The sequence below is a fragment of the Abramis brama genome, assembly GCF_963993115.1.
Source record: "Abramis brama genome assembly, chromosome: 24".
Lineage (NCBI taxonomy): Eukaryota > Metazoa > Chordata > Actinopteri > Cypriniformes > Leuciscidae > Abramis > Abramis brama.
In genome coordinates this window covers 28,966,342-28,979,239 of record NC_139986.1, presented here as the reverse complement: position 1 = coordinate 28,979,239, position 12,898 = coordinate 28,966,342, and the positions used below count along the sequence as shown (strand labels likewise).

The following is a 12,898-nucleotide window of genomic DNA, read 5'->3' as shown; positions in this document are numbered from 1 at the left end:
GAACATAGATCAGAAAAGACTCTTCTAATTAGAGATGGCAATGTTAATAGATATGATGGGTAATTTTACCCAACAGTTCTGGTCTTCTCTGAGACAGAATCTGATAGAAGATGTGGTAGTCTCTCTCAGCCTTGAGCTGAAAAGTGACACGAGACTTCTCCAGCAGATCTAAATGAATTGATAAATAGATGAATATCAAAACAGTTACACATTTAATCAATTTGTTATTTGTTGGAATGATGTTGGGCAGTACTTACAAGTCTCAATGTCAGCAGAAGCTAACTTTCCACTGTGGCCAAAATGGATACGAATAAATTTACCCTGTAAATAAAACAATATATGATATAATACATAACATGCTCATATAATATATCATGGAAACCAATATAGAATAATAACACCAGTGTAAACCCCACTTACAAATCTGGAGGAGTTGTCATTTCTGATGGTCTTGGCGTTACCGAAAGCCTCGAGAGCAGGATTACACTGGATGATTTGATCCTCCAGAGTACCCTGAGAATCATATTTTAACAATAGGTTTGAAAAACGTTTGATGCACCTTCTTTTCAGTTAACAGCCATGCATATTTTCAGACGTTATGTAGTCTTGTAATAATAATAATAATAATCCATAGAGAAATAATAATAATCCATAATAATAATAATAATCCATAGAGAAAAGTCACTGTAGAAAACTAATTGGGAAAACAAAAATGTTTTTGTTCACGTGTTAATGCATTGCAATATGGCAAGTAAGGGAGTATCAAATTATGACAATTTGTGGCTTTAGTATCTAATAAATGAAGACCATTAATTTAGTAATTATTTTTTGTATGCTATATTATATGGAAGGTATGTTCATTCATCCATAATAACCAATTTTTTGGAAGTGAAGCACCTTTTTCTCCATTGATGGATCCTTCTTGCCAGTCGATGCTGCTGCAATGCTTGCAAAGTACTGGATTACTTTTTTAGTGTTCACAGTCTTTCCAGCACCGGATTCTCCACTTAAAATAAAAACAATTATTTAAATGGCTGATAAAATGCAGCATAGAAAATATTGGTAAAAGGAGGAGTACTTTGGTACATCATAAAATGTATTACATACGTGATCAGGACAGACTGGTTTTCTCTGTCTGTGAGAAAATAAAACATAAGAAACTTAGCATTTGAAATTGCATTAGAAATCAACAAAAAATTACAAGTCAGATCATCACCTGACAGCATGTACTGGTAGGCATTGTCTGAGATGGAGAAGATGTGTGGAGGGGCCTCATTTCGTTTCTTTCCTCTATAGGCATTGACGACGTCCTGGTTGTACACTGGCAAAAACTTGTAGGGGTTCACAGTGACACAGAAGAGCCCAGAGTAGGTCTGTAAAATATTCACAGAAGGTTTAGATTTGCTCATGAAAGATAAAGAGAATGTGTGAGTGTTTTAAGACTCGACTCACGTAGATCATCCAGGCTGCGTAACGCTCTTTGAGGTTAAACAGCACAGCGGGCTCGTGCAGGAAGGTGAACATCACCATGTCCTCAATTTTATCAAACTTTGGTGGGTTCTGGGGGTGAACATCAATCTCCTTCACAGTTACTGTCTGTGGATAACAAAAATGTTTTGACAGTCACTCTCTACTTCTGTCTACAATCTACAACAATGCAGAGATTAGATCTTACCTTCCCGAATTCAGTGTCAACAGTGACTTTGCCACCGTCTCTACTGGTGACGGAGGCCTTGACGTACTCAACCTCAGGGTCGGGCACAAAGCATTCTTTCTTCATGTCGAAGGGGCGAGTTTGGGCCTCCAGACGCTCCTTGTCTGACTTTCGTAAGAACGGGGCAGCTGCCCCGAACTCTGACATCACATCCACCATCTTTCAATCAGACTGAGGCATAGATGACAAAATTCTTAGAACTTGTAAAACTTGTTTACAATTAAATAAAATTTAATTATTTATAAATATACAATATTTTTGTTTATTGGTCTTTCAACAGAAATTATTGCATTCAAAAAGAAAATTTTGCATAAAACATACATATACTATAACATACAATATACTATATACATATTGTGTTGACCTTTATAAAAGCATGCCTTACCAGATGAAATCCAAACCCAAGAAAGTCTAAGTCCTTTCAATAAAAAAGAAACATAATTAATGAGAAGTCCTCATGAACAATTTAATCTAAATTATGTGTGCTCTTACCTTTAGATGTCACAATGATGTGAGCTTGCAATATTGTGCTGTAACTTATCTCTTTATATAGAGGCACAATGAGTGTGACGTTGACCATCTGTATATGGTCCGGCTCACTTGTGCGTGTAGCTCTTTTTGGGTGCCTGAAAAAATCTTTGTGTGAGTCACAGTAGTTTGGCATGTGGAAATGGTAATGCAACACGATCAGAAAGGATCTAAATCACAATGATGCTATTTTTGTCCCATATGTATATCTCCTTTTTGAAAGATATCAGATCTTTACTAAAGTTTTTTATACTGAAATGTACACTTCTACTTTCATATTTTATAGTTAGTTTCATAGGCCAAATTCACAACATGTTTTTTTTTTTTTTTTTTATGTACGTAAAGCATTATAGAGTTAGAGACTTTTGTAAGTATATGAACCATAGTTGAACACACAATCCTTTTTTAATAAAATTGCTTAATTGACAGTTAGATTCCAGCAATAATGCACTATGATGCTTTTCTTAAACTGTGTCATTTTCTGTCCTTAAAGAGACACAGGCATGCACTGGGAATTTCACAGGTTTATCTTTGTGCTCAAGGATCAAGACAAGGTAACAATGCTTCACGAACAAGACGGCTGTCATGGAACAATAAAATTGTCAGTAGACAGCTGTAATGGCAACAATGAATATCTGCACTTGCGACCTTATGTTCTCGCCTAATGCAAAGATAGCTGCAACCCTTGCTTGTTCTTGTTTATTCCTATGACCTTTCTTGACTTCCCAAAGCTATATCCATCATATGTGTTTTACAAGTTCATTAGCAGTAATTCAAAAAACAGCTTCATTCATGTTCATCCATGTTCAAACCCATTCTTTCTTCAAAAATAGTTTCCAGCTTTACAAAGATTTCCAAAACAAATGCATGAATAGGATTCTGTAAGATAGAAAATCTAATTTTTATGTTTACAGAAGTTAATATAATCCGAATATATTACAGCAGTGTTACTTTTTCTGTGCATCAGTTAACACGAAAATTCTTATAATTATTCCTTCTTAACAGATAGAACAAGGCAAGCAGGTCAAACTAATCGTCTTAGCCCCAGATCTGTTTCTAAACATCTCTACAGCGTTTATTTGTTGTTGAGCCGTGTGAGCCATCACTCAAGACCTTTTGTGAGGTTTCTAACCTGCCTTGACCTCTCGTCCCTCATTTATTCTGCACCCTCTCAACAAGCACCTTACTTAGTCTTAGCACTTGGGCAATCTATTCTAGCCCCCTCATCCTTTACAGAGCCTCATTCTCAGCTGTCTTTTTACCCTTGTTTATTAAAACTCAGGAGGATGAATGGAAGAAATGGGGGCAACCTTATGTCTAATAAAGTTTGTAATTGGAGCATCCTTTTGTCACTTGGTGCACTAGAGTGGTCTTGCATCTGTTGGGTTAAATAGGAATCCATTGTGTCTCTACTTCCTGTCTTCTTCTTCAGACCATGCAGCTAGTTTTGGTACTAAAAATTGGATTTAAAAGCTGGAGTAGGTGTAATTCTTAAGCATTAAGAAGAACAATGGCACACTGATTAAACACAACAGTGGCAAGGAAACATTTCTTGACAGAATGACCCAGTAGATATTTTTTATAGTTTCATTGAGATAAACAATGTGGTTAAAAACAAGCTTATTATAGTTAACTATAACTAAAACAATAAACATTTTAATTACTTGAAATGAACATTAACTGAAATATAAGTTAAAAAAACAACAGCTTTATTTCAGCTAGTTGCCAGTCAAGGCAACATGTCTTATTTTAATTTAGTTTAACTTGATTTATTAAAATAAAAATGAATAAAAACTTTTAAAAAAGACTAAAACTTTAACTAACAGGTTTTCCACGCTTCTTGAAAGTACTTGGATTCAAGGACTGGAAAGTATGTGCTATTACAAAAAAAATAATAATGTCCTTTATGCTTTGCCAAAGCCAGAACAAAACAGCTCTGCTGATTGGGGAGGGGAAAAAGCGGCGTGAGCGTATAGATATTGAAATTGCATTTTCAGCTGATTTATCATTTTTGTTCAGACCAAAGGGGCGGTCATTTCTTTGACTTCCATTTATATGAATGCAAATCGTCAGAGCTCATGCAAAAAGCTTTGCATTCCGCTGCCTTCCAAAGTTCAAGTTTGGTGAACTCTGATCTGCGAATTCACAATCACGTGAAGAGGTGTGACCAGTAGAAGATCGATACATCACAGTGTGACCTCTTGGCTTAATTACAAAAAGAACAATATTTTTGCAGTTTAATGTCTATGTTTTATATGTTGAATTCATGTTTATAAAAACGATGCTGCAGAGCTTAAAATTATATCACGACTGTTGCCTTGTCCAACAACATTTCTCATGAAATCTAGCTAGAAATCTAGAAATCTTTCAAAATCTAGCACGGTCACGCTAGATTTCGAAAGATTTCTAGATTTCTAGCTAGATTTCATGATTAACCCTCTGGGGTCTAAGGTGTTTTTGGGGTCCTTGAGATGTTTTGACATGCCCTGACATTTTTGTTTTTCTCAGTTGCTTATAAACATATTAACCCTCTGAGGTCGGCAAACGCGCGGGCGCGTTTTGCTGGATTTTCTCCACATTGTAGCACTATAAACTTAAATTACTCCGTCATTTATGGTCATACAGAAAAAAGAAATATAAAAAAAGAATCTGTGATATTTCTACTTTTGTATGTGTCCACTTACAATCAAATCAAAACATTGTGCTTTTGTAAAATAAAGAAAATAAACAGGTTGTGCGTTCTGCCTCTCCGTCGCGGTGAACTTTTTTTTCTTGAGCACGTCTATAAACTGAAACAAAACTCAGCGAATACTTGTCACACATTTATGAGCCATATACCTTTATAAACATTTAAGTGTGTACTTTTAAATGATCGGATTCAAACTGAAAACAAATATTCTCTGTTTAAGTAATTTGTATAAAACCAACAAGATGTCCAGCTTCTCAAACGCTTCCTAATTATTTTTAATTTGACCACGCCCACTCGCGCAAAAGAGATTCACATGCAAATCTCCACATGGAACGCGATCGCGCTCATTACCTCAAAAACAAAACACCAAAACACTTCACAAGTCTCTGCTTTTAGACGCGCCGTGAGCTTACATTGGATTTACCTCAGAAGAAGAAGAACGCGATTTGAAGACAAGATGTAAGGTAAGAAATTATTACATATTAGTTTGTTATTGTTGCATACATTTTACATTGCAGTTGAACTGTTGCTAGATGGTGAATATTATAATATTTAGACCCGTGTTTACTGTTACTGTGTTTGTGGATATCTGCTCAAACGTAGATATATGGTAACCATAATGTTTTATATTTGAGCGCGATCGCGTTTGAATGTATAATATTTTGGATCGTGATCGCGTTTGAATGTATCATATTTTGCAGCGCGATAGCGTTTGAATGTATCATATTTTGGATCGCGATCGCGTTTGAAAAGCAAAACGCACCAAACGGCTTCATGTTTTTACTATTATCTCATTTCATATCATCATAACGAATGGAAACATTTGAAGTAACATGATAATCAATATATTTTTCTCTAGCTTAGTTGTTACTGAAATCTTTTGGAAGATTTATACTGCTATAGGTTATTGTTATTATTATTTTATCCAGCACTGCGCATAGCCTATGCCTACAAGGCACAACAAACCTGGTGTTCATTATATTATTTATTGTTGGAAACATTTGTGTGTGTGTATTCTGTGAATTTTAAAAAGCAATTTTAACCAGAAAAATCTAAAATTTAATTTCAAAATCGTGCAGGCCTTTCTCTTGATATCAGTATGTTCACTTTTTTTTTTTTTCAGGGCCCAGATGCCACTGAGTCCTGCTGACTTCAACATTCACATGAGTCTCTGTACATGAACATGGTAAAGTGAAAATCAAACACCTTGGAAATGAAAGGTATGTACAATGTTTTTAGGAATGGCACAAAGGTCTCTGTCTTTCGATCATTGTTTTCAATAAGTGCTTTTTCGTCATTTGTTGTGTATCTTTGGATTATGTTGTGTTGTAAATAAATCCAAACAATTTAAAAGCCATTCTTTTTTAAATCTCCTCATTTTTTGTGCATGGTTGCTCAGAATGACAGGGCCTGATAGCTCCTAATAGGGCCGTTAGGGGAGGGTCTTTGTCTTTCTCAGGTGTGAAAAGCTTACATATTAATGACCTCCCGCATAAAGCTTTCTCACACAAAACACGTCGTAAAATTTTTAAATCAATATATTGTCTTATCTGAATGAGCAGTCAGGGTGATTTTCACATAGTTTTAGAGCAAATATTCTAGGCTACGTCATACAATTTTCAAAAGTCTTGTGAAGAAATAATCAGTATGGGTTTCATGGCCTTATTTCAGTGAGATTTTTTTTTTGTATTTTCACAAACCACGCATAAATGTCATTATCTCAAAACTACAAACTTTTACATACATGCTGCTGATATATTATTGTAGCAGAGTTTGTGCTGAATACAGTGTAATTAGACTTTAGCCATGAAAATGTCACAAGTAACAGAAATAACCACAAATGTCAGAGCATGTCAGAACACCTCCAGGGCCCAGAAAACAGCTCAGACCCCAGAGGGTTAATGGCAAAGGTGTAATTACACTCTATTTAGCACATACAGCGTTTCTGAAATAAGGCCACAAAACACATACTAAATATGTGTCCTCAAGACTTTTGACTAATGGATGTTGTCGCCTAGAGTTCCCTTTCGTGATCACTACGAGTTACGTTGTGACGATGAATGAGGTTTCGCTTAGAAAGCCTCTCATCTTCGAGAAATAAAATGAGCCAATGGCTGCCATGAACTGCCATGGGTCTGCAGAATTTGCATTGTGTAACTCCGCCTTACCTCATGGGTATATAAGGAAGTACGCTGGCAACATGCAGATATGTTTTTCGCTTTGGAGCCAAGTGTTTGTGGGGATCTTCACTCCCACAAGCCATTCTGAATCATCTTCGCTCTACGAGTCGAACGGCTCTTCAGTGTGTTGGCGCGACGACATGTTCCAGCGAGATCGCATTGCCTGCTGCTGATCTGTGCAGTGATCTGCCGACAGTGTGCGTGTTTACCTGGGCACTTCAGCACTCTGCTGAGCTTTCCTCTCTCTAAAAGAGCTGCACGGGGCACATCTTTTTCAAGATGGTTTGCCCGTGTATTTTCTGGATGTGGGCGCGTGATCCATCTGCCTAACGGTCACGAGCACTGTTTCGCGTGTTGGGCTTAATCACGCTCGGCAGTGCTCGTGGATGACTCATGTTTTCATTGCGTGAACATGACCATCGCGATGTTTATAGATCGAGACTCAATGATCTCCGTGTGGGTAGAGTCCCCTCTGCCACACCCCAATTTATCTCTTCCTCGAGAGGGGATATGGTGTATAACCGACGAGTCATTCCTCGGGCCACGCCCCCCACCACATCGCAAATCGTGGGGCTTCCGTGTGGCTGGTTCCTCTCGGGGACCCAGTTTTTCATTCGGGGCTCCGGCAGATGATGTCATGTCACTCACAGCATCACAAGGCGGGCTTGATTTATCTGGATTGATGATTCGACTGCGTTGCCTCCCTCGGGAGTACCAGCGTTAGTCGAGTCAGATCCAGAGCTGACGGCCATGCTTTCCCGGGCAGCTGAAAGTGTCGGTTGGAGTGGCGCCGCCCTCCCCCGAGCGCTGTAGGCTGGACGATTGGTTCCTGGGCGCAGCGCGTGCTGCACTACCAGCACTCGCCCCCAGTGCCTTTCTTCCCGGACGTGCATCAGGATGCATCCGGGTTGCGAGAGTTCCCGTGACTTATCGCAGCCCGCGGGCGTCCTCCGCCTTTACTGCACTCGTTGTCGCGGTGATCATGGTCTGTATGTTCTCTGCCACTATTGTGGCACAGGCATGCAGTGCTGTGTGTCGTCTTTGCCTTAGAGGCAGTGCTGACCGGGAGTTCTATCAAACCTGGCCGCTGTGGAACGCTGGTCCTTCCCTGGTCAACACTGACAGAACGCGGAAACTCGACCACGCCCCCACGCAGGGACGCTATGCCTCCCATGTTTAGGGCTGGTCGATCCACCACACACTACTGACCTCGCACTACGGGCGACATCGGTACCTGTGTGATCTCTGGGCCAGGTGATGTCCACAAGTGTAGTCCAGGAATGGGCTCATCCGGGTTGATGTGAGGATGTCTGGGAACTCATTTTCTCAGCTCCCCCATATCCCAGGCTGGGCTCTTCGGCGGTTTTCAACTGCCCAGAAATAGACTGAGGCCCCTCTGCACTGACGGCCATCCGTTCGTGGGGTTTCCTCAGTCTGCTTCCCGCCGAGGCCGCCTCCCTGCGGCTCCTCCCCTCCTGCTCCGCCCCGGGCAGGAGGAGGTTGCAGGAGGGCGGCACCGCCCTTCTCCGCCCCATAGCCGGCTAAAACGCCAGGCTAAGCAGCACTCCTGAGATGGGCAGCTTGGACTTAAGGCTCAGTTCTTCTATTTTCTGGTTTTTAAGAACTGATGCCCTTTCCTCCGAGCCCCCAGAGATCCCGGATGACAGTGTGCGCCGCTCACTAGCCTCGCTACTCTCGTCCCCCTCTGTCGCCAGACCCCTGTAAGAGCAGGCCCCCGTGGAACGCCAGTCCTTCCCTGGCCTCCTCTGTTAGGACGCGGCAATGACCGTGCCCCCACACCGGGTCGCTACGCCACCCACGTCCGGGCCGGTCATTCCGCTTCGCTGCCCCACCGAAGGTACGTCTATGGTTCCCATGACCCCACTGGTTCAATTTTTGGGAGCCTGGCTAGAGCTCCCAACCTGTCCCGCTGGGTCGAGAGAACCATCAGGCTTGGCTATGCGATTCGGTTCGCACAATCTCCTCCCAGCTTCTGGGGAGTCCGTTACACTATGGTGGGTACTTTACACTATCGTTACACTATCGTGGGTTACACATACGCATGACAATGCCCCTACCTTATTTTTTTTTATTTTTAATTTTTATATTACAAATTGTTTTAATCAGGGCATTTGTCCGGTTGGGCAAGTAGTAGGCCTACAATTCTCTCTCACTTTTCCCTTAAAAAAAAACAAACAAACAAAAAAATGTTTTCCTTGATGGGTTTTCCCTGAAGAGAATTACGTTGTTGAAAACGAAAGTAAAAGAGTCACGCACGTTCATTGCGTTTTACCGTGATGAGAGTTCCATGTCTTTATTAAACTCAACACATTATAACGATTTATCTGTCATCCACCCTCGATTAATTGGAATGGAATGTTTGTATTACTTGGCCCGCCCGACCCGCGGATTATCCGCGATCCGCGCAGCACTATAATACGGTTTGAGAATGGACACAAGCAGTAAAAGCAACAGAACCATCACGGTGGGAAAAGTGTATCTGACCATGTGACTGTCTGTCCAAGTTTTGTCGAGAGCCGGAGGCGGCACGAAATTTGACGGAGGTGGCCGCCTCATAATTCTCTATGCAGGAAAAACCCTGGACCTGTTTTACTCCCTGACCGAAGGAACGCTCGCACAGGCGCACATCTGGCCGTGGGGCCTTCGCAAGTATGTGTTTCCCCCAGTGAGCCTTCTTGCACAGACCCTGTGCTATATCAGGGAGGACGAGGAGCAGGTCATTTTGGTTGCCCCTCATTGGCACAACCGGACCTGGTTCTCCAAACTAGTACTCCTTGCGACAGCACCTCCCTGGCCAATCCCTATGGCACCCTCGTCCCGATCTTTGGAACCTCCACGTGTGGCTACTGGATGGGACGTGGCAGGTTTGAATACCCTACCACCAGCGGTGGTGGCTACCATCACTTCACAATTTCACTTTCACTACCATCACTTCCGCTAGACATGCCTACGCGTTGAAGTGGAACCTCTTCGTCACCTAGTCCTCTTCTCGCTGAGAAGACCCCAGAAAATGCCCGATCAGTGTCGTGTTTTCCTTCCTGCAAGAAGGGTTGGAGCGAAGGCTGTCTCCCTCCACCCTGAAAGTGTATGTTTCCACTGTTGCCACACATCACGACGCAGTTGAAGGCAAGTCTGTGGGAAAGCACGACCTGATCAACAGGTTCCTGAGAGGAGCGAGGAGACTGAATCCTCCTCGCTCTCCTCTTGTACCCTCTTGGGACCTCTCAGTGGTTTTAACTGCCCTGCAGAGTGCTCCCTTCGAGCCTCTGCAATCAGTGGAGGTTAAGTTCCTGTCAATGAAGACAGCGCTCCTGGTTGCATTGGCCTCCATCAAGAGGGTAGGGGACCTGCAGGCATTTACGTTTGACAAAGCGTGCCTGGAATTCGAGGGAACAAGGGCTACTCCACTCAGAGTGTGGCCTCCTCTTGGGCTCTAGCGCATGGCGCCTCGCTAACAGACATCTACAGAGCTGCAGGCTGGGCGACACCTAACACATTCTCCAGGTTCTATAACCTCCGAGTGGAGCCAGTGTCTTCTCACGTACTCGCTTCAACCAGCCGGTACTAGGACCCGCTCAGGTGTCTTCGCTTGCTCGCCATTCCACTCCACGGACTGGATACATGCGATTATTCTCCTCAGGTGAGCCTCCCCAAGAGGCCCTGAGTTCCTCTAGCACTGTTGACGTCAACGCCAGAGTTATGCCACCGGCAGCTTTCGCGATTGGCTAGGTGCCGCCATGTGCATGGTTCCCCATCTGGGCGACCCCCACATGTGTATTTCCACTTTAAGCCTCTCTGAACATGTGTCTTTCCCTTGGCAAGCCACCTTGCCCCCCCCCTGGGGTTGAAATATTCCACCTGCTGCTGAACACCCCAGTGATTTTCCATATGCAGCTCATTTTGTATACATATTTTGTATGCATGTAAATTGTATAATATCCAAGTTAAACATTTATAGTAACTATGCAGTTAATTCTCATACTGTATTTTATTGTATTCTATTTATTTTTACATGTAAATCATCAACAATTACAATTTTAACAATATTTCAAGTGTAATCTTTCTTTATAAAGAGCATACATTTTATCATACGTATTTCAAAGTTAAGGATTCATTCGTTTGAATATACATTGGAACAAACACTGTGATAACATCTTAGTTGATAATTTAATATACTTTTTTTTGGACAAAACATTCCATACTATAAGAGAAAATCCTAGGCACTCTTCTTCAAAATTATTTAAAAAGCCTTTATTTTACTGGCTATTTCATAATAGAAAATTAAAAGACATGGGGAGAAGCAACCCAAGCATGGCGGTGCAAACACCCTGAAAAAGGCTGTTTGCGCGGCTACACCCTGTGTTATTTTACAAAAGCACAATGTTTTGTTTCGATTGTAAGTGGTGTAAGACTGAAATAACTGTAAGACTTGAGAAATTAGATAAATGCCAGGCAGTCTACTTAAGGCCCTGACAGGACACGGGCTAATCTGAAATACAGAAAAGGCCCCCGATCTTCTCGTTGCATTTTATTATGTAGACAGTAACTTCTTTCACATGGAAACATCTGCTAACAATGGGAATTTACATTCAGAGTTGACACCTTTTGGGAGTAAGAGACCATTTGTCTAGAGACCACCTTCCTTTGTGTGCCAGTTATCTCTAAACTCTTAAAAACCTTATTACCTTTTGTTTTACTTATTTAGAAATGAGACATTTGTACCAGTCGCACTGAGACATTTCAAATGATACCAATCATGTATAATACTGGATGATAATCATTCACATTAAACCATTTAGATTCTTGGGTGAGTTTTTGGGGATCTTTGCATGGGGAGAAGGAGTGGGGGATGAGGGAATGAAATGTAGATTAGGATGCTTCGGAGGTGAGACTTTCATCTCGATAGTGCACAAGGGTGAATTCAAATGTTAATTTCCAGAGAGGTCATTTGTCCTCTCAGGGCCTCAAGTAGACTGCCTGGCATTTATCTAATTTCTCAAGTCTTACAGTTATTTCAGTCTTACAGTGGACATTTAAAAAATTAGCCATTTTACAGTTTACAGTATTTTAAGTCTATTTTGCTGCTATGTAAAAAAACCCCCCCAGCAAAACACGTCGGTGCTTTTGTCGACCCCAGAGTGTTAAAAGGAATAAGAAAGCTGCACTCATTCAAACTCACTCTCACTCATACACTTCATGCACTTCGTACACCTATTTCCTCACTGGATTATTAAAAAGTAAAATGCTCCTTAAATTTGATTTTAGTTCAGTGTGCAGTTGTCATTTTAATTACCATTTCATTACCAATTTTATAACTTAAAAAATAAAATTTTGCATGTATCAAAATGATATAAAATATTTCAAACAGTACAATTTTAAACATTGTTAAAAAATTAATAAAATAAAAAATCTATATTATATCTAAATGTTCTCTGACCAGTATGGGTTTTCTAAATACATTGTGCATCTGCTGCATCATGTGCCCAGGCTAAAAGCTTGACGTATAGCCCCGATATGCTTCGAAGCACTGAATGAGTCTGTTGAAGTGCTTGAAGTCTGTTGCTGTCCCTCAGAGAGCTGACCGAGGGGCCATACCCTTAAAGTTGTCTTGTTTACGTGGCATTGTTTCTTTTACTTTAGCCCTGAGGACAAAGATAACCTGTTAAATTCCTTTGAGTGCCTCTGTGATAGAAAAGATCAGATAGTATGTAGGACATGTCTCATCTGTAGTCGTCCATCACTTGAATGAACTCTTACTACTTAAGT

The 12,898-nt window shown here is 41.2% G+C and overlaps 1 protein-coding gene across 2 annotated transcripts in view; it reads right to left on the bottom strand.

Moving 5' to 3' along the window:
* The window catches only part of LOC311075863 (myosin-7-like), a gene marked incomplete at its 5' end in the record, with an annotated part of 135,647 nt that overhangs the window by 36,337 nt on the left and 86,412 nt on the right, over positions 1–12,898 (bottom strand). The window contains 10 exons of one of the 2 annotated variants that reach the window (XM_084103516.1): positions 70–168; positions 258–321; positions 421–513; positions 898–1,006; positions 1,108–1,135; positions 1,217–1,373; positions 1,453–1,596; positions 1,676–1,885; positions 2,100–2,132; positions 2,207–2,235. In XM_084103516.1, the coding sequence (XP_083959642.1) occupies positions 70–168; positions 258–321; positions 421–513; positions 898–1,006; positions 1,108–1,135; positions 1,217–1,373; positions 1,453–1,596; positions 1,676–1,873 (892 nt within the window). Of the gene's footprint in view, positions 1–69; positions 169–257; positions 322–420; positions 514–897; positions 1,007–1,107; positions 1,136–1,216; positions 1,374–1,452; positions 1,597–1,675; positions 1,886–2,099; positions 2,137–2,206 lie in introns of those variants that run through there. The other variant, XM_084103518.1, reaches the window with a different exon arrangement.